Source organism: Carcharodon carcharias, chromosome 13, assembly GCF_017639515.1.
Source record: "Carcharodon carcharias isolate sCarCar2 chromosome 13, sCarCar2.pri, whole genome shotgun sequence".
Lineage (NCBI taxonomy): Eukaryota > Metazoa > Chordata > Chondrichthyes > Lamniformes > Lamnidae > Carcharodon > Carcharodon carcharias.
In genome coordinates this window covers 32192398-32216682 of record NC_054479.1, presented here as the reverse complement: position 1 = coordinate 32216682, position 24285 = coordinate 32192398, and the positions used below count along the sequence as shown (strand labels likewise).

General features: G+C 39.3%; 1 protein-coding gene across 2 annotated transcripts in view; it reads right to left on the bottom strand.

Annotated features, from left to right (window-relative positions):
* Positions 1-424: 424 nt before the first annotated feature.
* anapc7 (anaphase promoting complex subunit 7) overlaps positions 425-24285 on the bottom strand; it is a 44170-nt gene continuing 20309 nt past the window's right edge. Inside the window, exons 3-12 of one of the 2 annotated variants that reach the window (XM_041203320.1) lie at positions 20116-20148; positions 19208-19327; positions 17960-18071; positions 15533-15686; positions 14616-14758; positions 13826-13943; positions 10543-10739; positions 8030-8254; positions 4159-4309; positions 425-1711 (exon numbers count right to left, since the gene is read on the bottom strand). In XM_041203320.1, coding sequence (XP_041059254.1) covers positions 1522-1711; positions 4159-4309; positions 8030-8254; positions 10543-10739; positions 13826-13943; positions 14616-14758; positions 15533-15686; positions 17960-18071; positions 19208-19327; positions 20116-20148 — 1443 coding nt within the window. In that variant the 3' untranslated portion in view covers positions 425-1521. The remainder of the gene's footprint in view (positions 1712-4158; positions 4310-8029; positions 8255-10542; positions 10740-13825; positions 13944-14615; positions 14759-15532; positions 15687-17959; positions 18072-19207; positions 19328-20115; positions 20149-24285) is intronic. The other variant, XM_041203321.1, reaches the window with a different exon arrangement.

The following is a 24285-nucleotide window of genomic DNA, read 5'->3' as shown; positions in this document are numbered from 1 at the left end:
ACTGTAACTTTGAGTGTGCTTGCATTAACTGGTAAGCTCTATGTACACACTGACCTGAGCAAGAAAATAAAATGCCAGCAAAAGCAGTTTCAAGTAATTGTTTGATTTGTGGCAGGTATTGATTGATGATTAGTATTTTTTATTTGGGGGTTGGGGTGGGTGGGTGAATGAGGGAATGCAGAAAATTGTGCAACGTGACCAGCAGGCTGGGTTTGAGCAGTTGCTGTATAATTGGTGGGAACATTTACCAGTCCATATTTAAAAGAATTAGAACAAAGTTGACAGACACTTTAAAATGTGATTACACTTTCCCTACAGGCTATTGATGCACACCCAAAATTATATTATATAATTTCACACACAAATGAAAAATTATTTGAAACAGGCATGTAATTAACTTTCACCAAAAATGAGAAGCTAACAATGACATTATTTATTTTATTTTAAAGGAAAAAATACGTGCATTTCATACACAATGATGCTCATAACTGCTATGTATACATTGTATACATTTTAATTAGTACGGCAAAATTTTATTCCACCTTTGCATACTTTACAAAATACACAATAGAAATATCAAAACATTATGTTCTTGCAAGAACTGGCTGGTGAGTACACACAAAACATCACAGCTATCAAAAAGACTTAATACAAATAATAAGTTGTAGGAACCAGTGGATGCAGTAATGTCCAGAATTTACTTCTTGCACACTCAAAGAGCTAGCCAATAACAAATGCTACAGAGGTGTTCCAATAAATCCTGGTTTTAATAATGTAATGTAAAACTCAAATGGATCTGGGAATTTAGCAGCTGAAAATCTATTCCACTGGGTTTGATGTTGAAAAAATAGTGGTGTCAATGGGAAAGTCCACTGGAAGAGGGAGAACAATTCAAAATAAAACTGATGGTGGTCAACATTTCAAATCTCTGAACACAACAGTAATAAGAAATCCATCACTTGCTGTTTAAAATTTAGCTTCAGGATTCACAATTTTTAAAAAATATCCCTTTCTTGGCCATCCCACATTAAATTTTAAAGCTTTCGTGAATTAAAATGCTTATTTCAGCATCCAGAGCTTTGTTTAACGTGAATTGAAGTAATCCCTTCATCTGAAACATTAGGCTCACTTTGTTGCTTTCATCAATTTGAAAGATGAACATTCTCAAACTGAAATATGTAAATTATAAACAACACTCAGCATCAAAAATATTTCACACAAGCCCATTCCAATGTCACTACATCAGTTAACTGGTCTGGATTAACATTATGGGGAGAGGAAAGGGCTTTTGTAAAGCAATAAAATCAAATCTGTACAAAGGTGTATGGTCACAGTAGAAATGTACCTTGTGAAATAAAAGTTGAAATTCTGAACGATGTATTTTCCTCTGTATTGTGAATCAATGATTATTACTTATAAAATCCGACCCATTTGGGTAATAGCAGAAGCACGGATTCCAAACGTGTCAGTTCATTTGAAAAGGCCTACAAGTAATTATTTGTGAGGATTTCAATGTTTTTTTCACTGCATGCCAAACCACTGTTCTTGATCTGCCCACTGTGCAGTCTCGCTATCGCTTCCCTCCAGGTCCCCTTCTTCTCCACTACCTTCCATGTCGTCCACATCCTCCTCTTGTGCTGCCTCAGTCTGACTTTCTTCCTTCTCCATCTTCTGCATTCCCTCTAAAGACTTCTGATCATTGGGATCCATACTGGAAATGGAAAATAAGTTACTAACCAATTACTTTAAAAATGACTACCTTCTGGAAAAAGAGTATGTTTCAATCTTACTGGTATAGCCATAAGATGAAAATCTCTGCACAGAGGTTTGGAGAGAGAGAAAACTGAGATATGCTAATTAAAGTTGAGAGCTTCAAGTAAGTGATAGTAATCAAAAGCAACAAATTCAGCATTATTTCAAATAATGTGTCCCATTACTATTTTGTAAAGGATTGAAGCACAAAGACAATGTACTGGGTAATAAACCAGTTGCAAAATTTGTAGTTCTGGTATCTGAACAAAAATAACACTGATCAAAACATTGTAACTCTTTAAAAATGTGGGTATGGAGGCCCCCAATGAAACATTAATTCAGGAATGAAGGTAGTAAAAATAACAACTTCATCTTTTGCCCTAAAAGGAAATCCATCTACCCACAATCTCCATAATTTGATTTTTTTCCCTTTACTTTTCCATGGTGACTTACGCTGAGATATGGCTCTATGTGCGGCAGTAACACTCTTGGCACCATAGAGAAATTCATATTAGAGCCCAAGAAATGAATGGCCTATTCAGCATTGGGAAGCAGCCAAGTCTGACACTGTCTTCATTGCACCCACACAAGCTTATTGCAGGAGGGGCCACTGGGCAAGATGATAACATGGCAGTTAATATTTCCTACCTCAGCTTGTAGGCTCTTAGACTAAATGTGGCACTCTTGCAGCTGATACCAACTAACTACGCACAAACCAGCAAATAGAAAGAAAATAACAAAATTAAAAAGATCCAGATTCCTGAGACTTTGATTACTGAATGCAAATATAAAAGGAAAGAAATGGTTTACGCCCAAGACCTTTCTCATACCGAGTTCCTTGCTTATCACCACGCTATCAGAACATAAGAATAGTTTCTGGAGTAAACCATGTGGCCCTTCAAACCTGTTCCACCATTCAAAAAGGTCATGGCTATTCTTTGCCACTTTCTGCATTAGCCCCATATTCCTTGATTCCCTTAGCACCCAAAAATCCCCCCCCACCCCCGAACCCAACTAGTTCTAGCCCCCTCAGCCTGGGCAAACATCTTCTCAGCATCTATCCTGTCAAATCCTTACGAATTTTATACTTTTCAATGAGATTGCCACCCCCCCATTCTTCTAAACTGTAGGGATTGTAAGCCTGAAACAACTCAATCTCCCTTAATAGGACAAACCTCCCCATCCCAAAAATCAGTCTAAGTGAACATTTGTTGTATTTCTTCTAAGGCAAACTTATCCTCCTTAGGTAAGGATAGCAAAACTGTACACTGTACTTCAGGTATGGTCATCTCAATACCCTGTATAATTGCATTAAGACTTTTTTATTTCAATGGGTTTAGGATACAAGAGTAAAGGCAAAATGTCACTTTTCTTTCCTTATTATTTTCTGTACCAGTGCATTAACTTTGAGACTCGTATACAAATACACCCAGGACTCTCAGCATACCTATAGAAGATTTTACAATCTGTTTTTGTGTGTCTTTTGAATTTAAATATGTACTGTTTTCTCTTTCTTTATCCATTCTTGGACTATTCTTTGCAGAATTCTAAAATTCTCAGGCTTTCTACTCTCTTTGGCAGCATTATAAGCCTTTAATCTAAAACTGTTGTTAACTTCTATTGTTAGACACAGTTGGACCACATCCCCATGCAGTGTTCAATTTCTTAAGGCAACGCATATGCGTTGCAAATCATAACCTAATTCTTCAAATGTTTGACATTGCTCATCTAATCTTATGTTCCTATTTTCACCACACGGCTGCAGGGAGAAATACAGAATGGCTGAACACAGCCCCACGAGGAGATAGGATCATTCCAGGCAGTTCAAAAAGAGTAGACACCCTAGAATGTCAAGAACATCTAGCTCTTAGCAAGAGCCAAATCATTCTAAGTTATCAATAGAGTTACTAAACAAACTGACTGGTTCTCTAAGAAATCCTACTTTACTCCAATATGAGCATTCTCTACTCTATTTTTATAAATTGACATCTGATTACAATCATTTCTTTATAAAAACAGCAACATTACTTTGCATAATATTAAGGGATTTTGAATGAGCACAGAAGGTGGGAAACCAGAGTCCTCCATAATTTGTCAAACTTCACCTGGCAATCTGCAGGCAAGTGTTTTATTCCCCCAGTCCTCCCAGATCTGCTCACACTCTAAATAATTGCTGCTCAATGACTAAAAACTGTCAAACTTCCTCAACAATTGTGGATGAGCACAAATGTCAATTAAAACAGATTTAAATTCATTTGATTGTGATTTTTATGCTTGTTTCAGAGCCTGGTCAGTTAATTTGTCCTTGCCATGACATGTAATTTCTAAATGCCAAAAGACAACCATTAAAAAGAAAACAAGTACAGTTTAATTGCAGGCAACAACAAACATTTTTGCTTAGCATACCTTAATGCAATGCTGTACTGGTCCATTGCTTCCTGGTAATCACTTACAGCTACGAGAAAATCTCCAAGCATCCGATGTAGAACACAAACACTCTGATTTGCCAGTGCATTTCTCAGAAGAGCTATACCTTCTTCATACTTCTGTTCTCGACCTACCATGAGTTAAAGAAATTTTAGAAACCATGGAAGTAGTCTTCAAACATTCACAGTACAGAATATTAAGTTATTTTAGTTATAGTTGGATCTTAATACTATCCCTTCAATTTCCCCGGCATTAGGCATGTCACCTGTTTACAGACTGACCACTAGGTGGTGTTGTGGTTCGTTTGCATAGTTTTCCTTTCCCATCTATGGAGAAGCTCTAGCCTCTCCCAGATGGGAAGACTGAAATTAAGAATCAACCATTTGTAAATTCAATCTTCTTTCACCATGAATCAGTAACTCAATATTTTCTTTTTATTTGAAAAGCAGAGCACTAAGCCTCCCGACTAACTTTTAAAATACACTAAAAATTTAGTCTATAGGACATGACTACATAATGGTTAATATTACCAGAATTAAGCAATAAAATGATGCAATACTTAGAAATATATATATGTATATTTCAGAGGAGTTCATGCACAGAAGGAAAACAAAAATCAGATTCCACTCTGGCAAATACATGTTTAAGTCTTAATTTGGGGAATATAGGTTAAATAATGACATTTTTAAAAAAAGTGATATAAAGCAAAGCAGAGTTTGGAAATGTATTCTTTAGCATTTGTAAACCAAATTTTCAATATCCTTTGTAACTACCTTTCCATTAGATGATACAACCAAACTTTAGAGGATTAAAGTGGCCATAAAATAATTCTCTTTAAAAAGAAAAAGAAAATGGAAACAGATTCTGGGCTGTTGTGACAAGCAGAATGGAAGCTGCTCGCTCGTTTCCTTCCTAATTGCTCCAAAATTCGCTAGAAGGAAAAACACTAACAATTTAAACACAGGATACAGCATATGGGGGTTTGACAAATCTCATTTTAATTCAATTCTTCACACTCTTCCATTTTTGTCAAATGTGTTGTTAGACAAGCGGTGGAAATTTTTGAACAGCAGGCAGAATGTCCAGTTTTTTTTTATTAAGTGTGCAAAAATGCATGTTACGTTCCAAATGAAAAAAACTGATAAATTATATTGGATCTCTCATTTTTGCAAGAACTGTCAACTTTTTCCACTACAATTCTTAATGATTAAGATTGGCATTCTTCCATCTGTGAGAGATGATGGGAATGCAGCCTCAGAATTTGGTGAGGTCAGATGAGTTCATCTGCTGCACTGCTTTAGATGGCTAAATAAGCCAATTCTGGGAAGTCAAAGTCTGCCACAGGCGCCATCTTTGGAGCTTCTGAAACCACGTCACTCTGTGGCGTACCCCCATCTACAGCTGGTGTTGCCATTTGCATTAGTCACCAGTTAGAATGCCAGCTAGACCACCCCACTTGTCATGATTGATGTTGAGGGCTTTTATATTTCTTTCGACAGCATCCTTGAATCAGATTCTGAACTATAATGGAAGCCACCCATGTGAAACTTGTCAGGCTGCAATTACGTCCCTGCACACGTTTAAGATGGTGCAGCATAACCATTGGCAGGAGACTGTAATTACATCATTGCCAGCTTTACAACAGCCTAAACACAAACATAAGAATCTATAACAGAAATTTTAAAAATTCTGACTTTAAAATGGGAGTGAATTCCAGATGTATGCCCTGATCTAATTATTTCCATAACCACACTTCACCTGAAGACTACATTTGCTCTGGACTCCCAATGTGCAACATAGTGAAAGATTGATTAGTATATATAAAACATTACATAGTAGCAGAGAAACAGACCAACCAGATGAACAGGTCCATTCCAGTCTTTAGGCTTCATACAAGCGTCCTCCCACCCTTCTCATTCGACCCCATCAACATATTCCTCTTTTCCCCCCATTCCTCATTTGCATAAAAATGTAAGTCTTTCTTTTTTTCCAGCTTCCTCTTGAATTCATCCATGCTATTCACCTCAACCACTCCCCGATGTAGCAAGTTTCACATTCTAACCATTCTTTCAGTAAAGATATTTCTCCTGAATTCCTTATCACATTTATTTGCTTTATCTTACATTTAAGGCTTTTAGGTCTGGTCTCACCTGCAAGTGGAATCCGCGGGCTGGATTTTGCTGCCGCAACGACAACAAAAACTCAAAGAGTTTACCATCATTACTCAGCGAAACTGACAGCAACTTCTGATATTTGCACGTACGCAGTTAACACGGACATCTAGAAGTTGCTGTCAGTGATTCCCTGATCCTCCACAGAGCGTGAAGTTCTTGCATAAATCAATTAGAAGCCATTGATTTAACGTGAATGTCCACTTTTTAGTCCCACTGTACAGACCCTTTAAAAAGTTATACCTTGTTGAATGAAGTGTAACTAGGTTTTTAAAGGTATACTAAGACATGCCTATTGTTGAACAGCCTCTCTGGCCCTGAAAAACTGACTTTCTATTTGTGGGACATTATATTCCTTCATTCGGGGCTATGCAATCCACAGATTTTTGATTTTCTTTAAAAATTTGCAATTTTTCAGCTTTCACTTTAATCTCATATGAACGCCCCAATCTTTATTTCATTTTGAGATTATAAAACATGAATGATTAAAACCTGCTTGTTAATTGCTTGTTTGCTTTTAGAGAATTCTTCAATGCAATTGGCTGCTTAGCTCGTCGGATGACACCTCTATTAGTGGACGCCAAGATCTTTTGCAGCTGGGGCCAGAATTAAATTAATCTCGGAAAGCAGAAATCTACACCAGGAATCACTAGATCTTCGTGGACAGCCTTGTTTGAGATCAGCTGAGAGTGCTATCACTTCACCAGTAACTACAAAATCCAGGCCATTATCTTTGCATCTACCCTATCGAGCTCTTATTTGAAAGAATTTCTTCTAACTCTATCCGTTCTAGAGTCAGCCATGGCTTAGTGGGAGCATTCCTGCTGTTGAGTCAGAAGCTCACCACAAACTTGAACCAACACGTTAATGCAGTACTGAGCCATCTTTTATGAGGTGCTAATTGAGAATTTATTTGCCCTCCTCAGGAGAATGACAAAATCTCATAGTGTTACTTGAAGAATATTGGAGTTCTCCCATTTTCCTGGCCAATATTAATCCTTCAAAGACAAGTTAAATAGCCTTTCACATCATCTCTGAATGTGGTGTTTGTTGTGTGAAAGCTGGCTGTAACATCTGCCTACAAAGCAAATCATTACACTTCAAAATTAATTCACTAGTTGTAAAGTGCATTGTGTACATCAAGGATGTGAAAGCTGCTATACAAATAACTCCTTTCTTTCTATTAATCCTCAATCTATGCCTGCTGGTTACCAATTTACCAACTAGGAGAAACAAATCTTTCAAATCCCTTTGTTCTCTCTTTATGTTCTGATGATAAAAGCCTAAACTTTTCAAATCTTCCTTAATAACTATCAATCTCATTCTTAAGTTTCTCTGCATTGAATTTTTATGGTACCCTTTCCATGCTTCTAATATCTTTCCCAGTGGGGTGCCCAGAAGTACATGCTATATTCTTACTGTGACCTAACTAATGACTTGCTCACATTCAATATTTTCATAGGGACATTCATTATGTAACCGAGGGCACAAACAAGTCCATGGATGGAGCACAAAATATCAGTAAACGTATTTTCACCTCTTCCTTAATTTCTATCACAATTAAAGCTATACTTGAAACTGTACTAACTCTTCAAATAGTCTTTAAAATACCCAGAAAATTAAGTTTCATTTATCATGATCAATTCTTCCAACACAAATGATAGACAAATATAGCTTACTCAAAAGCTCTGCCTTTTTCACTACTGCTTTCAGGTAATCTGATTTCTGTGCCAGAGCTTTATCCAGCAGTGTCCTTGCTTTCTCTTGCGTCATTGGGTCTTCCAAGCATACAGTGGCAAAAAGGGTCAAGGTCTGGGCATTTGGACCGAGTGTTTTGAAAACATTATTCGCCATCACCATTGCTTCACGTATGCTGTTTGAAGCCAAATAGCATTCAACTAGACCTGCAACAATAATTTAAGATGACTTTGTAAAAAATTATTAATATTTAAAATATCAAATAACTAAGAAGTTGTTAAATAAATACTTGGTAAAACTAATTAATTTTGTGTTCTATCACAGTAATGTTTTGAAGCTACAACTTAAACTGGGACAATGGCTCCCTGATGAGACATCTAAACAAAAAACTAGGGCAGTTGTCACTGGACCCGAGAAGGTTAAAAGAAGGGGTTCGAGAAAGTAAATACCAAATCAGTGAAACCAGAAACAAGTCACTTCGACTTTGGATTTGGACAGAAGCATAAAGGGAAAGTTAGAATTTTTCCACACAGGTTATTAAGAATATTGAAGTCACGTTTTTATTTTAATTCATTCACAGGATGTGGGTGTCGCTGGTATTGCCCTCGAGAAGGTGGTAGTAAGCCAACTTCTTGAACTACTGCAGTCTGTTATTTTGTCATAGATGTCTGATAGAACTGACTGGTTTGTTTGTTTGCTGTGTGACTGGAGTCACATACAGGCCACACTGGTAAAGATGGCAGGTTTCCTTCCATAAAAAACATTAGTGAGCCAGGTGGGTTTTTATGACAATGTGGAAGTTACATGGTCACCATTACTGATGCTATCTTTTTAATTCCAGATTTAACAGAATTCCCTATGTGGTAGGTTTTAAACTCATGTCTCCAGGTCATTAGGCCAGGTCTTTGGATTATTAGCCCAGTCACATAACCACTATGCTAGCAAATTGTCTGTGTTTTGTGTGTTTATTAAAAGAACTTTATTAATTGCATGTCAATCTCACAGTGTTGAACACTAGAAGCTGAGGCTAAGCAAAATCTTCAGGTAAGGGAGAATTAAAAAGGTTGGGTATAATGGTACTAAACTACCAGTGATCGCTTCCTTGTATTGCTCACTACTCAAACCCCCATCCCCTTATAATCAGATTGCCTTACGCATTGAAAACAATAAGGGAAGGGGTCAGTACGAAGAGGATGAGGAGGGGTGGGAGTATTGATGGACAGCATAGATGAGAGGGAAAAAGCGGGCGGAAAACCCTGAAAACCATGTATTGAGAACAAGAAAAAGTTTGTAAAAGTAGAGGTAGTCCTTTAAAATAAATAATTTTAAATATTCTTTAGAGATGTGTATAAACAGAAATTGAACAGGGCCAAGCCCACAAAGTCAGCAGATATCTGGAGGGAGCGAGCTGAGACTGTGCAGAAGGCATAGGGAGGCTACTGCATTCATGTGTGGTGCTGAGCCCAGGGGCAGCATTGACAGCCAGTGGCTGAAATTACTTTAAAATTAGCTCTGGGATAGTGCCAATGGCTGAAAGGATGCACCGACTTGTGAAATTACGACCAATGGAGGTAAAAACTGGCGGAGTGCCATGGAAGAAGCGGATGTAGAGAGGAGAGTACAGATTGCTATCAGGAGTTGTTAAAATACAATAAAAGAATGCGGGGGCTGTGGCAGGAGCTGAGCAAGTCCAAGGCCAGCTCCTGCTGGACAAGAGGAAGGAGGCAAAATCTTCTACTAAAAATAATGGAGTGGGGTGGGAGGGAATTAAGAGAAAAATTTAACAGGAAAGAGCAATAATATGAAAATAAAATCCACAAACTCCATAATGTAAAAGTTTAAAATTCAGCTTATAGTGAACTTATGATAGAGGAGAAAATAATTTCCTCCCCATGCCAACCAGGTAAACTGGCCATTTTGTTCTGTTGCCACCTAAACACAAGAGCCTGAAATTGCTTGCAGACTCAGAGCAATTCTTTTAAAATATTTCAGTATCACTGATATATTAATTGGAAAATTTCATTTAAAAAAGCAGCATAACAAATGAATTGTTGCATACTAATGTTGGCATTGAGGTGGATGATCAGCCATGACCTAATTGAATGGCGGAGCAGGCTCGACAGGTTGAACGGCCTACTCCTGCTCCTATATCCTAACAAGTACTTGTGGCCAAATTTAAAATGGGAACTCCCTATCAAGGGATACATAAACAACTTTTCATTCGAAGGTGCAAATATATATATTATTACAAAAATAAGTTGTGGCATTGTTTCTTGATCTGCCCAGAGCCACTGAAGTTCTGCTCTCTTTGTGAAGGGTGCAACATCAAATAATGCAGCAGCAAGCAACAGATCAAATGTAGAATTCAAAGCTATTCTGCTTTACCATTATTTACACATGGATTTTATACAACTCAACTAAACCCTTAACATACAACTACTACAGATTTTAGGAAATTCAGTGTTTTCCACAAGGATGTTAATAAGAAACTTACCCTCATAGCAATCCATTCGGCAAGGAGCAAGGCGCATTGCTTCTCGGAAATGTATGATAGCTTCCTGGATTCTGCCTAGGGCTCGCAAAGCTGCACCTTTTAATAGTAAGGCTTGTACACTGTTGCTATTCAGCTGAATTGCTTTTGCCCCCAGATACAGCGCACGTGAATATCGTTTGCTGTACAAACACTGATACCTGTGGACAGAAAAGCAAAGAAATTAATGACAGATATTGTTTCTAATATGCTAAAATATATCCAATTGTGAGTGGCATTTTTTTAATGTTTACTGCAGAAAATCCATTGCATGGGCTGCATGATACTTCCTGTGAGTTACAGTCTGCTTGTTTGGTTAAGTCACATCAACTTCACAGTACAATTGGATTCAAATATATGCTCAGTGCAATATGGTCTGGGCTGCAGAGTGGCATATGGGAATTACAGTGCCAGTGTTTCAGTTAAAATTTCCACAAATATTTAGAGATCAGGATTGCTTGATGTCCTCCATTAGGCTCTGCATACTGACAGTGGAGGGCAGGGGGAGGGGTGGGGCAGTGTGATCAAAGTGGACTTATTGGAATGACAAAGATGGAATGGATATGTTTATGGGTCAGTTTACAATTATTTTCTTAACGGGATTCTGTTATGCAAATTTTCTGCCCCTGCAATGCTACATTTGGAGTCTCTCAAGAAGCTATGTTTGGTCCCAGACCTTCCTCACCTATACACTATCCCTTGGATAATTCCATATCTGTACAAAATGTAGTGTGCACATGGCAAGCTGACAACATCATCTTTAACTCACCTCTTTTGCCCCCTCCACTAATTATGTTGCCAGATGGCTTGTCTGAATTCCAGTCTTGAATGAGTAGCAACCTCCTCCAGATAGTCACTAGCAGGACTGATGCCATGTCTGTGAGACCAATGATGCTTTTACCCGCTACATGCCCACCCTCTCATGCGAAACTGAACTGCTCAGGTTCAGGGTTTTATTCAATCCTGAATGTCTGACCTCCTATCTACCTAATTACAAAGACTGACTACTTCCAACTCCATAACTTTGTCTGTCTCTACCCCTACCATCAGTTGCTAAAATTCTTGTATGCCTTGACCAATTCCAGCCGCAACTTTTCCAATGCTTTCCTAGCTGTCCTCCCATTGGCCACCATCAAGAAACCAGCTCTTCCAAAACCATATCTGTTCTCACCTTTGCACTTAAACCCATTCATTGTCTTTCACCTTCCTACCTCTGTAACCACTTCCAATTCTTTACTTCCACTCTTTCTACTAACTTATCAATTTATCTGACTCTGGCCTCTTTCTCTTCACCCTACCATGTATAGCCTTTCTTTCAGCCAACCAGGCCTATGCTTTGGAATTTCCTCCTTCAGATTACTCAATCTTTCTACCTCCCACTTTGCCTTAAGAGCCTTCTTAAAATCCACCACGTTGTAGTGACTTCTCCTAATATCACTTTCTTTGTGCCTCAGTACTTATCTTCTCCTTAGTCACCTGAGGTGCATCGGGCATCTTTTCTATGTTAAAGGTGCCACATAAATGCAAAACTTTGTTGTCAAATCAATAGCATTTTCAACTAGAATTACAGGGGGCCATTTATTCATTCATTAATTGTCACTTGTATTCAGTCAAACCACTATTGCTTTATTGACAAAGCTGGTCAGATTTTGCTTATTTTTCCCCAGGTTCATTTGACCTTCTGTTCAAAGAAATGCTATGTTTGTGACCAAGAGAAAAAGGGGTTACAAATATGAACTGATTAAACTAGTTTAGTGCTCAGAATTGCAGCACTGAGCACTATAATTAAAATACTTTGTCACACCACTTATTAGATTTTATTCTATTGGATGGTTACACTAGGCCTCAAAAAAATATTGGGTCTCAAGTAGGTCCCTTAATGAGGTGACCCAATTTCTAATCCATAGCCAACTTTATGAGCAGAGCAAAAACATACAATTGGTGTGATCTGAATAATCATGACCAAACGCAAATGTATATAGCATTCTCTTTAACTATATCTTACTATTTGTAGCACCGTTGAACTTGTATCAATTGTGCTGTAAACAGATTTAATTTTCTTCCCTTCATATACACAAACACCACTGTAACAGAGAAGTCAGTGTTGAGAAGACAGTTGATATTCATTATTTGGGCTGACAAGTAACATTTGTGCCACACAAGTGATAGGCAAAGATCATCTCCAACAAGAGAGAATCTAACCAACTCCCCTTGGCGTTACCATAACCGAACTTCCCACCATCAACATCCAGGGTGGTGGGGCAGAAGGTTACCCTTGACCAGCCATACAAGCAGAGAGAGGGTGAGAGTCTGGGGATTCTGCAGCAAGTAACTCACCTCCTAGCTCCCCAAAGCCTGTTCACCATCTACAAAGCACAAGTGAGGAGCATGGTGGAATACTCTCCACTTGCCTGTAAGAATGCAGCTCCATTAACAATCAAGAAACTCAAAACAATTTAGGAGAAAGCAGCCCCTTGCTCAACACCCCATCCACCAGCTTAAACATTCACTCCCTCCACCACAGTGGCAGCAGCATACACCATATACAAGATGCATTGCAGCAACCTGCCAAGGCTCCTTCGGCAGCACCTTCTAAACCTGTGATCTTTAGAAGGATAAGGGCAGCAGATGCACCATCACCTGCAAGTTCCCCTCCAAACACACCATCCTGACTTGGAATTAAATCATTGTTCCTTCATTGTCACTGGGTCAAAAACCTGGAACTCCCTTTCCAACAGCACCAGATAGACTGCAGGGACTCAAGGCGGCAGTTCATCACTACTTTCTTAATTTTTCAATTTTTACCAACATTTATTTCTGTATGCAGTAATACACTATATTTGGGATATTCTTGGTCTGCACCACAATTCCAAGTTTCTGATTTGGGTCAAGTAGTTGGGGTTGGGGGAAGGGAGACGACAGACATAAAAGCAGATATTTGTCAATACATTAGGGGGTGGGCTAGGGGCAAAGGAACTTCTTGCACACCTCCTGGTAGTTGGGCCAAGATCAGCAGAGACTATATCTAGGAAGAGCTGAAAGATGATGTGGATTTTGGGTCCCTATTTGTCATCTATGAAGAAACCTGTACATACAGAACTAGTGGAAACCTGTGTAGCAACTTTGGCACCAACGCTGCAGTCACAATTACCTGGACAGAAATCACCTATAGTATTATCATAATATTGCCAAGAAAAAAGGGCTTTTGTTTCTTCCTGTAAGGTAAATTTAAAACCTCAACACTTACCCCGACACAACCCATGGTTCTGCATGCTGATCAGAAATGTTGAATAAACGTCCACCTAAATTTTCGACATCCTCTAGTCGACCCTCACCTGCCAAAAGGTACCCATATACATCCATTCCTAAAGAGAGGATAAGTTTGAAAGCATAATTCTATCAAATAGAATTACGTAATGCCGTATTTAACTCTATATTTCTAAGTGTTGTACTGAAACTTGTACACATCCAATATTTTTATTTCTGTTTAAGTATTGCTCAAGAAATGTACTCAGTTGAATAGTCAATTTAACTCTCATTGTGGCTTTAAACTGGCCCAGTAATCCAGAGGCCCAGGCTAATGTTCTGGGGACATGGGTTCGAATCCCACCACAGCAACTAGTGGAATTTAAATTGGACTAATAAAATCTGGAATTGAAAGCTAATCTCAATAATGGTGACCATGGAACTATTATCATAAAAATTCATTTGGTTCACTAATGTCCTTTAGGAAGGAAATCTGCCACCCTTATCTGGTCTGACCTACATCTGTCTCCAGATCCACAGTAATGTGGTTGACTCAACTGCCCTCTGAAATGGCCTAGCAAGCCACTCAGTTCAAGGACAATTAGGGATGGGCAACAAATGCTGGCCTTGCCAGAGATGCCCACATCCCATGAAAGAATAATTTTTTCAAAAAGTAGCCCAAATCTTCAGGTGCCCTCTTTAAAAGAGGGATTGGAACTATAATTTAGCAAACAGATAAACAAACAACTAGAAATTGCAAATGTGTTGGCACCTATTTGTATGTTACTTACCCTTAATTATATATGGATCCAGCATCTGAGCCTGCTCAAACTTTAAGATTGCATTTTTGTTGTCACCCACTCTAAAATACAAGTCTGCTAGGCTTCCCATTAAATCCACATTATCCCGCAATAATGACTTTTTCTCCAGGGAGCTGTGAATATAAAATAATTGTAACAGTGCAGTGATTGGAAGGCTACCACTTTAATATCTCCTTTTATGCCTTTCTTCTACAAACAAGCATCCAGCAGTCACTGGGTACTAGCCTTTCTAATGAGCTACATGACGACCCATCAGGTGGGAAATGCTAAAATTTTTAACATTATAAAGCAAAAAATAACATTTTCCACGGAAATCTCATTATATAATCTGCTTAAGCTCTTCAAAAATCTTGAACAATATGGTTAAAACAATAAAACACAATTAAGTTTTTTTAGCAGAATATAGCTAATAGATTATGGTTGTACTTGTGCTTAGGTGGGTCTAATTAAATGGAATAAAACAGGACCACATTTCTCCACAACTTTGTATCTTCAAATTAAACTTGCGTTCTTTTTTGTCCCTCTGTCTCAAACTACAAATAATAACTGAAGGACTAAGAAGCTTTGAAGAACAAATCAACCTCAGCTGAGGAGATGTCCATATCTTTATTAGATAATCTCAGTGTATGAACACATCCATATCAGTATTCAGGACTGAGGAAGATGCCAATTAGCTCTCACACATCAGCAGTGATTTTCAGTTTACAAGTTGACGCCTGGTCTCCAGGAGTAGTGCAGAATAAACTTAGAGCTTTTTACTTTTTTAAGTAGGTACGGGATGTTTAAAATACAGAACAGCAATGTCTCCTTTAAATTGAAAGGAACTTGAAACACAAAGGCCAGAACCATCATTTTCTCCTCTTGCACAGTATACAACATTTTCTTACCAGATAGTATTGATTGCTCTGGTGTTGTCACCAGTGTGAACAAAAGCATATGCCTTGATCCAAACAGATAGCCAGTCTAGATTTGGAATACTCTGAATCACATTCATAGTCAGAGATGCTACCTCTGCACCCTTCACTGAAAGAGACAGGAGACCTGGAGAAAAGAATGGGCAGGATATGAATAGATGACTTGTGGTTTGAAAGACTACAAAGCAGTTGGATACAGGACTTCTTGGTTGTTACCTTTTTTGCATTGCATGCATGTTACAGAATTTTCCTACACTGACCTTCTTATAGCTGATCCAATATCCTATAGCCAATTTGACTTACACCACATAATAAAGAAGCTGCTGAGCCTACTGGACAGAGCAAAGACTATGGGTCCTGATAACACGTCAGCACTAGTGCTGAAAGTGTGCTCCTGAGCTAGCTGTGTCCCTGGCCAAGCTGTTTCAGTGTAGTTACAACACTAATATCTACCAGTGTGGGAAACTGTCTAGTTATGTCCTGACCACAGAAAGTAAGACATATCCAATCTAGCCAATTACCACACATTTGAACACACAAACAGCAGGAGGAGGATAGCAACTTTGCCTCCTTCGAATTCATACAGTAAAAGAGAGATAGAGAAAAGAAAGATTTACAGTGCAGAGGCCGCAGAGGAAAGAGATATTGTTTCACGTGGGTCCAGGGTCCCGGGTCCCGGGTCAAAGTCCAAGGAGGTATTTTTTCTCGGAGGTTGGTGGGCTGAAAACTGATGTTGTATAATTCATTTTTTTGGCAGTGTTGGCTTCACATGATGTGACAGACACCCAGAGATGAACCAGTCTTGTAAGCGATGGTACAGAAGTTCCAGCCGAAGCAGTGTAGATGGGACCAGAGGTTCAATTTAGGCAGAGGTCTTTTTCTGTGAGGCTGCTTGTAGGATGGTAAACAGCAGACTGAGATTTTGCAGTACAGTAAGGCAATATTACTGGTTACACAAGCTAGAAGTCCATGTCACATGATTCCCATCTCTCCCCATTGTTTTTGACATGGGATGCGTATCCCTCATCTGCTCCCTGAGATGGTTAAATGCCTCAACCATAAAGAATTGAAAGGAAAGTTGCAGGGCCCTTTGTCCTAGCATACGAGTATACTCTGGTTGGCCAACCTGAGTTATGAAATGCAGATGGCCTTTGTACTGTTCACTTTGAATTTGGTCTGTGCAGCGCACAGTCATTAGTGTCTCCTCAGGGATAACGAGGTGCAAGTTTTGTCGATACTGCAAGGTAGCTCCTTTTGTTCGAGGGTCATAGACAGACACATAGACAGATGGTTCAGCTATTTTAAAAGGTCTTTGTCCAGTTTTTTAAGTTTCCTCACACCATCCATATACAAGGCAGAAGTCAGAATGTGATGGAATATTCACCATTTTCCTGGATGAGTGCAGCTCGACATCATCCAGGACAAAGCAACAGCTTGATTAGTACCCCATCCACCACCTTAAACTTTCACTCACTCGACAACCAGCACATAGTGGCAACAGTGTGTACCATATACAAGATGTACTGCAGCAACTCACCGAGCATCCTTCGACAGCACCTCCCAAACCAGTGATTTTTACCACCTGGAAGGACAAGGGCAGCAGATTCATAGGAACACCACCACCTGCAACTTCTTCCCCAAGCCACACACCATCCTGATTTGGCACTATATTCCTGTTGCTTCATGGTCACTGGGTCAAAAAGCTGGAACTCCATTCCTAACAACAGTGATTGCAAATACACCAGGTCGCCTGCAACGGTTCAAGAAGGTGGCTCACCACACCACTCTCAAGGGCAATTTGGAACAGGCAGCAAATAGGACGCTCACATCCCATGAACAAATAAAAAAAACACAACAAACTGCAGAGAAAACTATATCTTTTAAGGTCATGCAGGCTAAGACTTGAATAGCCCAGTTCATTCCAGAGTGCATCCCTTAAAACATCAGCAAGATTTGACCCAGCTGTCAATCATTTTCAAGATAATAAACTAATGCCGTAACATCTGTAATGTCCAAAATAGACTAACCATTCTTATAGGAGAAAATTAAAAGCTGCTGCAGCTTTTGAACATGTGAATATTTAGCATTAATCAGATAATTAATTAACCAAGTTTACTTTCAGTAAAAATATCAGCTTTACAATCAATTGAAAACCCTCAATTTCAAGAAGCTGGATTGCCATGGCAAGCATCTATGAAGCTAGTGTGAATCTCACCTCTAATCACTACAGTGCATGGACACTACCCCTTGCATCATTTCATTTCCATCACACTGGCTTCTGTCCTAATCTACATTTCTCTGACTAGCTCTCTGCCGCCACTTCCCCTTAACTTGTCATTTGTACCAATAAAACGACAGTTCGTTTGGTGTAGAGGAATTTTGATTTTAAAAAAATCCTACCTAGTATTGCATCCAAAGCCAGGGGACACTGTCGTAATACTTCCTTATAACTGGTGACTGCTGACCTTTCCTGTCCAGCTTTCTTATACAGGTTTGCCAACATCATATTAATCTAGATTACAGAAAAAAAAAGCAGTCAGTAACACAAAAATCTTAAAGAATTTATGGTCCTAGAATTTTCTCAGCAAAAGACAAAGTATACATAAAAGCACAGTGCTACGGAGTGATATGATAGGAGTTTTAAAATAATTGCCAGAGAAGCAATGACAACACGAATAAACACTTTTTCATACAGCAAGTGGTTAGGCTCTGGAATGCGCTGCCTGAGAGTGCGGTGCAGTCAGGTTCAATCAAGGCATTCAAGAGGGAATTGGATCGTTATCCGAAAAGGAAGAATGTGCAGGGCTACAGGAAGAAGGCAGGAAAGTGGCACTAGGTAAACTGCTCCTGAGAAGAGCTAGAATAAACACCATGGGCCAAATAGCCTCCTTCTGTACTGTAACAATTGTGATTCAGAGTTAACTCCAGTGGCCCACCAGTCTGCTGAGCTGTTGTGGGCCATGCAGTCAGGCTAAGTTCGAAGCTGCAGAAGAAATAGGAAAACTGGCAGAATAGTTGTCACAAAGTTGCTTGTGTGTTATTAGAGGCCAGTTTAAAAATATACCAGAAATTGCTGGCAAATTGTCTGCCTGCACTTTCAGTCACAGTTGGTATGTTACCAGTGGAAATCAGAAAGACAGGTGGAAGGAAGCACCTGAAAAACAAATATATTTACCCTACAGAAAAGAGAAGATTCTCTTTAAGGCTATAAATGTCGGAAGAATTCAGCACAAGACAGTAACAAATTCATGTTAAAATATAGTTAGGGTGTCAAATTAGTCTTGATTATGAGCTTTAAGACTTTATTTACAAGATGCAAAACCACTTTTTAGTTGCTCACAGCCACAGAAACTGCAGTTTAGAACTAACAATTCAGAGCTCTGTCATCACAGAATCTCAGTGCAGAAGAGGCCCTTCGGCCCATCAAGTCTGCACCGACACATGAGAAACAGCTGACATACCTCTCTAATCCTATTTACCAGCACTTGGCCCATAGCCTTGTGTTTCAACATAATGCATTATATAAACAAAGCATCACAATTTAAAACTGTGCTAGGTAAAAATTTAAGTTGCATCAACAGTATATGTGCTTGAACAAATCTGCTCACATTACTTTACCGGGTTTACACAAAGTACTTAAAAAATTACCTTTGGAGTGCGCTGCCTAGTGGATATGGTGTCCAGTATTGCAACTGCATCCCTTTCTTGACGCAGCATTGTATAGCATTCAGCCATTTTATACTTAACTTCAATCTCTGAAGGCAGACACTAAAATAAACATAAGAATTTGTTAAATATGGTTCACCCTGAATTACACGGTTACCCGTTACAAATCTCAAGTATCACAAGAAATCACTCCACTACAGCTGACCATACAGTGCCATAGAAAAACCTCTTCCTTCATTGTGCGGCATACATTGCTTCTCAGATCATTTTCTCAACAATTTGGGGATAGTGGAAAACACTGTAGCTGCATTCAATATAAGTTCTTAAATTGACAAATATTTTACATATTCAGTGTACTTATATTTTTCTCAGAACATGTTTCTGCACTTACTGCTATCCAGGAAGCTTTGCAGCTATATATTTAGAAAAGATTGTGAGCAAGGACTTCCGATTCTGTATTTCCCAGTTTGCAACTTTCCACCCATTAAAATGAATGGATGGAAAATCAAAAGCTGATGACTGAGCGTAAAAGTGGAAAACCTAGGCATATGTGCAATAAATACATTGTAAACTATAGATTATATTTTAATGTGTACAGCAGCAGCACGCCCTTAGTACTGTACCAACTCCATGATGGCAATAGTGAAAAGCAGTTTAAAAGAGGAATAACTACTCCTTGTGGTGCCAGCCTGAATTAGCCTATACTGGTAAGTGGTTCCGTCACATCTGAAATTAACGTGCGCACACACATAAAAGAAGAAATTAATAAAACATACACTATACTAAGTTACATGCTCATTGAAGTGGCGCAAGGAAATGAAATGTGAAACAAGCTATTGAACGGAGGTACAAATAAGTCAAAGTGAAATGTTTGAAAAAAAGCTACCAACTTCTGAAACTTTTCTGGCTCTCTGTTGACATCCCTACAAAGTAAACAGAACAGACCCATTAGGATAAGTCGAAAGAAGCTTATAAAGACACAACAAAATATGACAACTGGGCCTTTGAATCTTGCCAGCAGTATCTACGAATAACAATTCTACCAAAGTGATCTGCACTTCATATAATTGATCATAACTACAATTTTCCTAATCTATCCAGCTGAGTTCAAGTATTTCACACCACTTTTAAAGCAGTGATATGGATGAAACAGTTCTGTGTAACAATGATTCAACTCCCTTGCTGCTTTAGTGGGTAAAGGCACCATGGGATATTTCACTAAACTATACAGATTGCAAAATATCAGGTTAGGTCACCCAATCTCAGGCAGGCTAACAACCAAGCTGCTGCAATTAGCTTCAGCACAATTGCACTAAGGAGAGAAAACTAAATAATCAGCAAGGTTCCCATCTCTGAAAGCTATCCAGTGACCCCTGGTGGAAAGTCTGCATACAATGTCAGGGTATAACAAAATTAAGAATTACCTGGAAAAACTCAGCAGGTCTGGCAGCATCGGCGGAGAAGAAAAGAGTTGACGTTTCGAGTCCTCATGACCCTTCGACAGAACTGTTCTGTCGAAGGGTCATGAGGACTCGAAACGTCAACTCTTTTCTTCTCCGCCGATGCTGCCAGACCTGCTGAGTTTTTCCAGGTAATTCTGTTTTTGTTTTGGATTTCCAGCATCCGCAGTTTTTTCGTTTTTATAACAAAATTAAGTTTGGCTGCAGCATCCTGCAAAAATATTGATACATGCAGTCTGGGCTCACAGATAAAGAATGGTCATTTAGATGAGGTGCTGAAGAGTGGTTATCAAAATTAAGCATCAATGAAAGATAGGCAGAAAAATGGGGCAGTGAGGGGGTGGGCAGGGAAATAAAAGAATGAAGAGGTTTGCTCTTATTACCAAATAGCACAGAACTCGAAGCAAGTGGACATCCATTCTGGGTACCAAAATATGTGGTCAAATACATTTATAAAAACTCTCTAACATTACAAAAATATAAGTGACAGTATGTTACTGCTCTCATGCATGGGCTTGGTAGTATTGAGGTTATGCTACAGTACTCAAGGCACAAAATTTAATAAATCTTTGTGGGTTGCCATCAAAAACATAAAATGACCAAGAAAGCTGTCAGATTGTTCTAAAAAGCCAACTGGTTCTTTAATGTGCTTCAGGGAAAAGAGCCTGCCACTCCTACTGGTCTGGCCTGCATGGGACTAGTCTTACACTATGCGACTGACTCAATTCCATCTGAAGCAGCAGCTCATGACCATGTTAAGGCAACTAGGGATGAAGATAAATGCAGGTTTATCTAAAATGGAAAAAAAAAGTTTAAAAACTGCACTGTGGCACAGAATGTGGTTTTGCATCTATAGTTCCCCAAACAATTTACAGATTTCAGCCAGCAAGGATGAAGCGATTAAATCATTCTAACCCAAATAACCTCTCCCTAGTTTATGAAGAAGCATTTCTCAATGCCATAGTCAGGGTTTATTGTGATGTAATCCAATGAGCAAAATTTTATCTTCCCAAGCTAACATCCACACTTTAAAAAAAAGTTTGCTTCTGAAATCCCACCCTACAATGTTACTTACTTACAATGGTTCATTAAAAAAATGACATAAATGGTTAAGAATTCTCAGAATCCTCTAGTTCAGCAATGTGAAACTCAAATCTTCAAGTGTATGAATTAGATACATCGATTTATGATTTCAGAATGTTGATTACATTTTCATTGAGTACCCCCACAATAAACTTAGTTCTTCAAAGCCACTAGCCCAATCAACCAAACTTAGTTCTGAGCAATAATTAATATCCAATTCTGACAAGATAAGGAAAATAAAAAGATGCCCTAGATTCTTAAGAGTTTTAGTTTTGCTTACTATGAATAATAACGCCTTCTAAGAATCTTTGATGAAACTCTCCTATGATTGCTCTCTATTAAACAGCTCAGCCCGGTTGGCTTGGCTGGTCAGCTGGTTAAATTAATGAGGAGCTGAGCCAACCAAATTAACAAGATAGATCTGTCAAGAAGCTCTATTTGCAGCTGGTATATTTAGTGACAGCCTTGGTGCCCTTGGAGATGGCGTGTTTGGCCAGTCCCCCCGGCAACAGGAGGCGAACGGTGGCCTGGATCTCCCGGGAGGAGATGGTGTGCTGTTTGCTGTAGCGGATCAGGCGGGAAGCCTTGCAGGCGATGCACTCAAAGATGTCGTTGACGAACGAGTTGATGACACTCACGGCTGAAGAGGAAATGCCGGTGTCAGGGTGGACCTTATAGATGTAGATGCTGTAGCTCTCCTTCCTGCTTTTCTTGCGCTTCTTCTCACCTTTACTGCGTTTCTTAGTGGCAGTTTTCTTTGGCCCCTTTTTGGGGGCCATGCCCTTAGCCACCACTTCAGGCATTGCGAATGAAAATGGACAAATTAACAAGATACCAGATTAGATTCCTGATCTATGATTTACCTCAGCTGAGGGAGTTATAGCGACATCACAAATGACCTCTTCACAACAACTATTTACATTTATATAGCATCTTTAACATAGTGGAACAATACCAAAGCCCTTCACAGGAATGATATCAACCAAAATTTGACATCAAACCACTTAAGGAGACATTAGGATAGATGACCAAATATTTGGTTGAAGAGGTAGGTTTTAAGGGGTAACTTCAGATAGCAGAGGATGGTAGAGTGGTTTAGTGAAGGTATTCCAGAGCTTGGGGCCTAGACAGCTGAAGGCATGATCGCCAATGGTAGCACAATTAAAATTGTGACACACAAGAGGTCAGAATTAGACGAGTGCAGAGATCTCAGAGGGTTGCAGGGCTTAAGGAGGTTACAGAGATAAGTAAGGGTGAGACCATGGAGGAATGTGAAAACAAGGATAAGCCAATGTATGTCAGTGAGCACAGAGGTACTGAGTGAACAAGATGGTATGAGTGAGGATAGGGGGAGCAGAGTTTTGGATAAGGTGCATTATGGGAGGCCAGCTAGGAGAGCATTATAATAGCCAAGTCTAGAGAAAGTCTACAGCTGTAAGATATGAATGAGGGTTTCAGCAGCAGATGAGCTGAGGTAGGGGCAGAGATAAGAGATATTACAGGTGGTCTTGATGTTGGAACAGATGTGGCTGAAAGTTCATCTCAGGGTCAAATATGATACCAAAGTTGAGAAAACTCTTATTCAGCACCACGCAGGAACCAGGGAGAGGGATGGAATTTGTGGCAGGGACCAAAGACAATGGCTTTGATCTTCCCAATATTCAGTTGGGAGAGCTTTCTGCTCAACCAATATCAGATACTAAACAAGCTGTATGTCAAAATCAAAGACAGTGGAGGAGTCAAGAGAGGTGATAGCGAAGTAGAGCTGAGTATACTCAGCACACATGGAATTTTATGTTTTCAGTTCATGTCACTGAGAGGCAACATGTAGATGAGAAATAGAAGGGGACCAAAGATAGATCCTTTGGGGACTCCAGTGGTACCCCAATCTGTTCCAAGAATTGTGGGGTTGGGGGGGTGGGTTTGCTGAGAGGGAAAGAATGGTGAAGAGAGTCAGCATATTTGCCCCGATTGCTACCCAGAAACACCTGATGGAAATGCATTTATGTAGGTGCCAGGCGAGGAGATAGGAGATAGGCCTCGACAATGATGCAGCCTACTGTGAAGTAGTGTTTTGACAATCTCTATGTAGACTGACACAGGAACAAAAGGAATTTGGGCTACTTCTGCACCTGGAGCTGAATTCCCCAGACAAGATACCAGAAGTTTGTGGGGTGGGGTGAAGAGTGAAAATTGGCCTTTATGTAAATGTTATAAACATATGTTTCCTAAAGGCATTTGATAAGCTGCCACCAAAAAAAGGTTAACATAGAATTGTGGATAACGTATTAGCATAGATGGAGGATTGGTTAATGGACAGACAGCAGTGAGTAGAGATACTTGGGGCATTTTAAAGTTGGCAGACTTACTAGTGGAGTGCCACAAGAACATGTGCTTGAGCCTCAGTTATTTATAGTCAATATTAATAACTTAGATGAAGAGAGAGAGCAATATACAGTATGCTGACGATACAAGACTAAGTGGGAATACAAGCTAGAGGAGAACACGTGGCTGCAA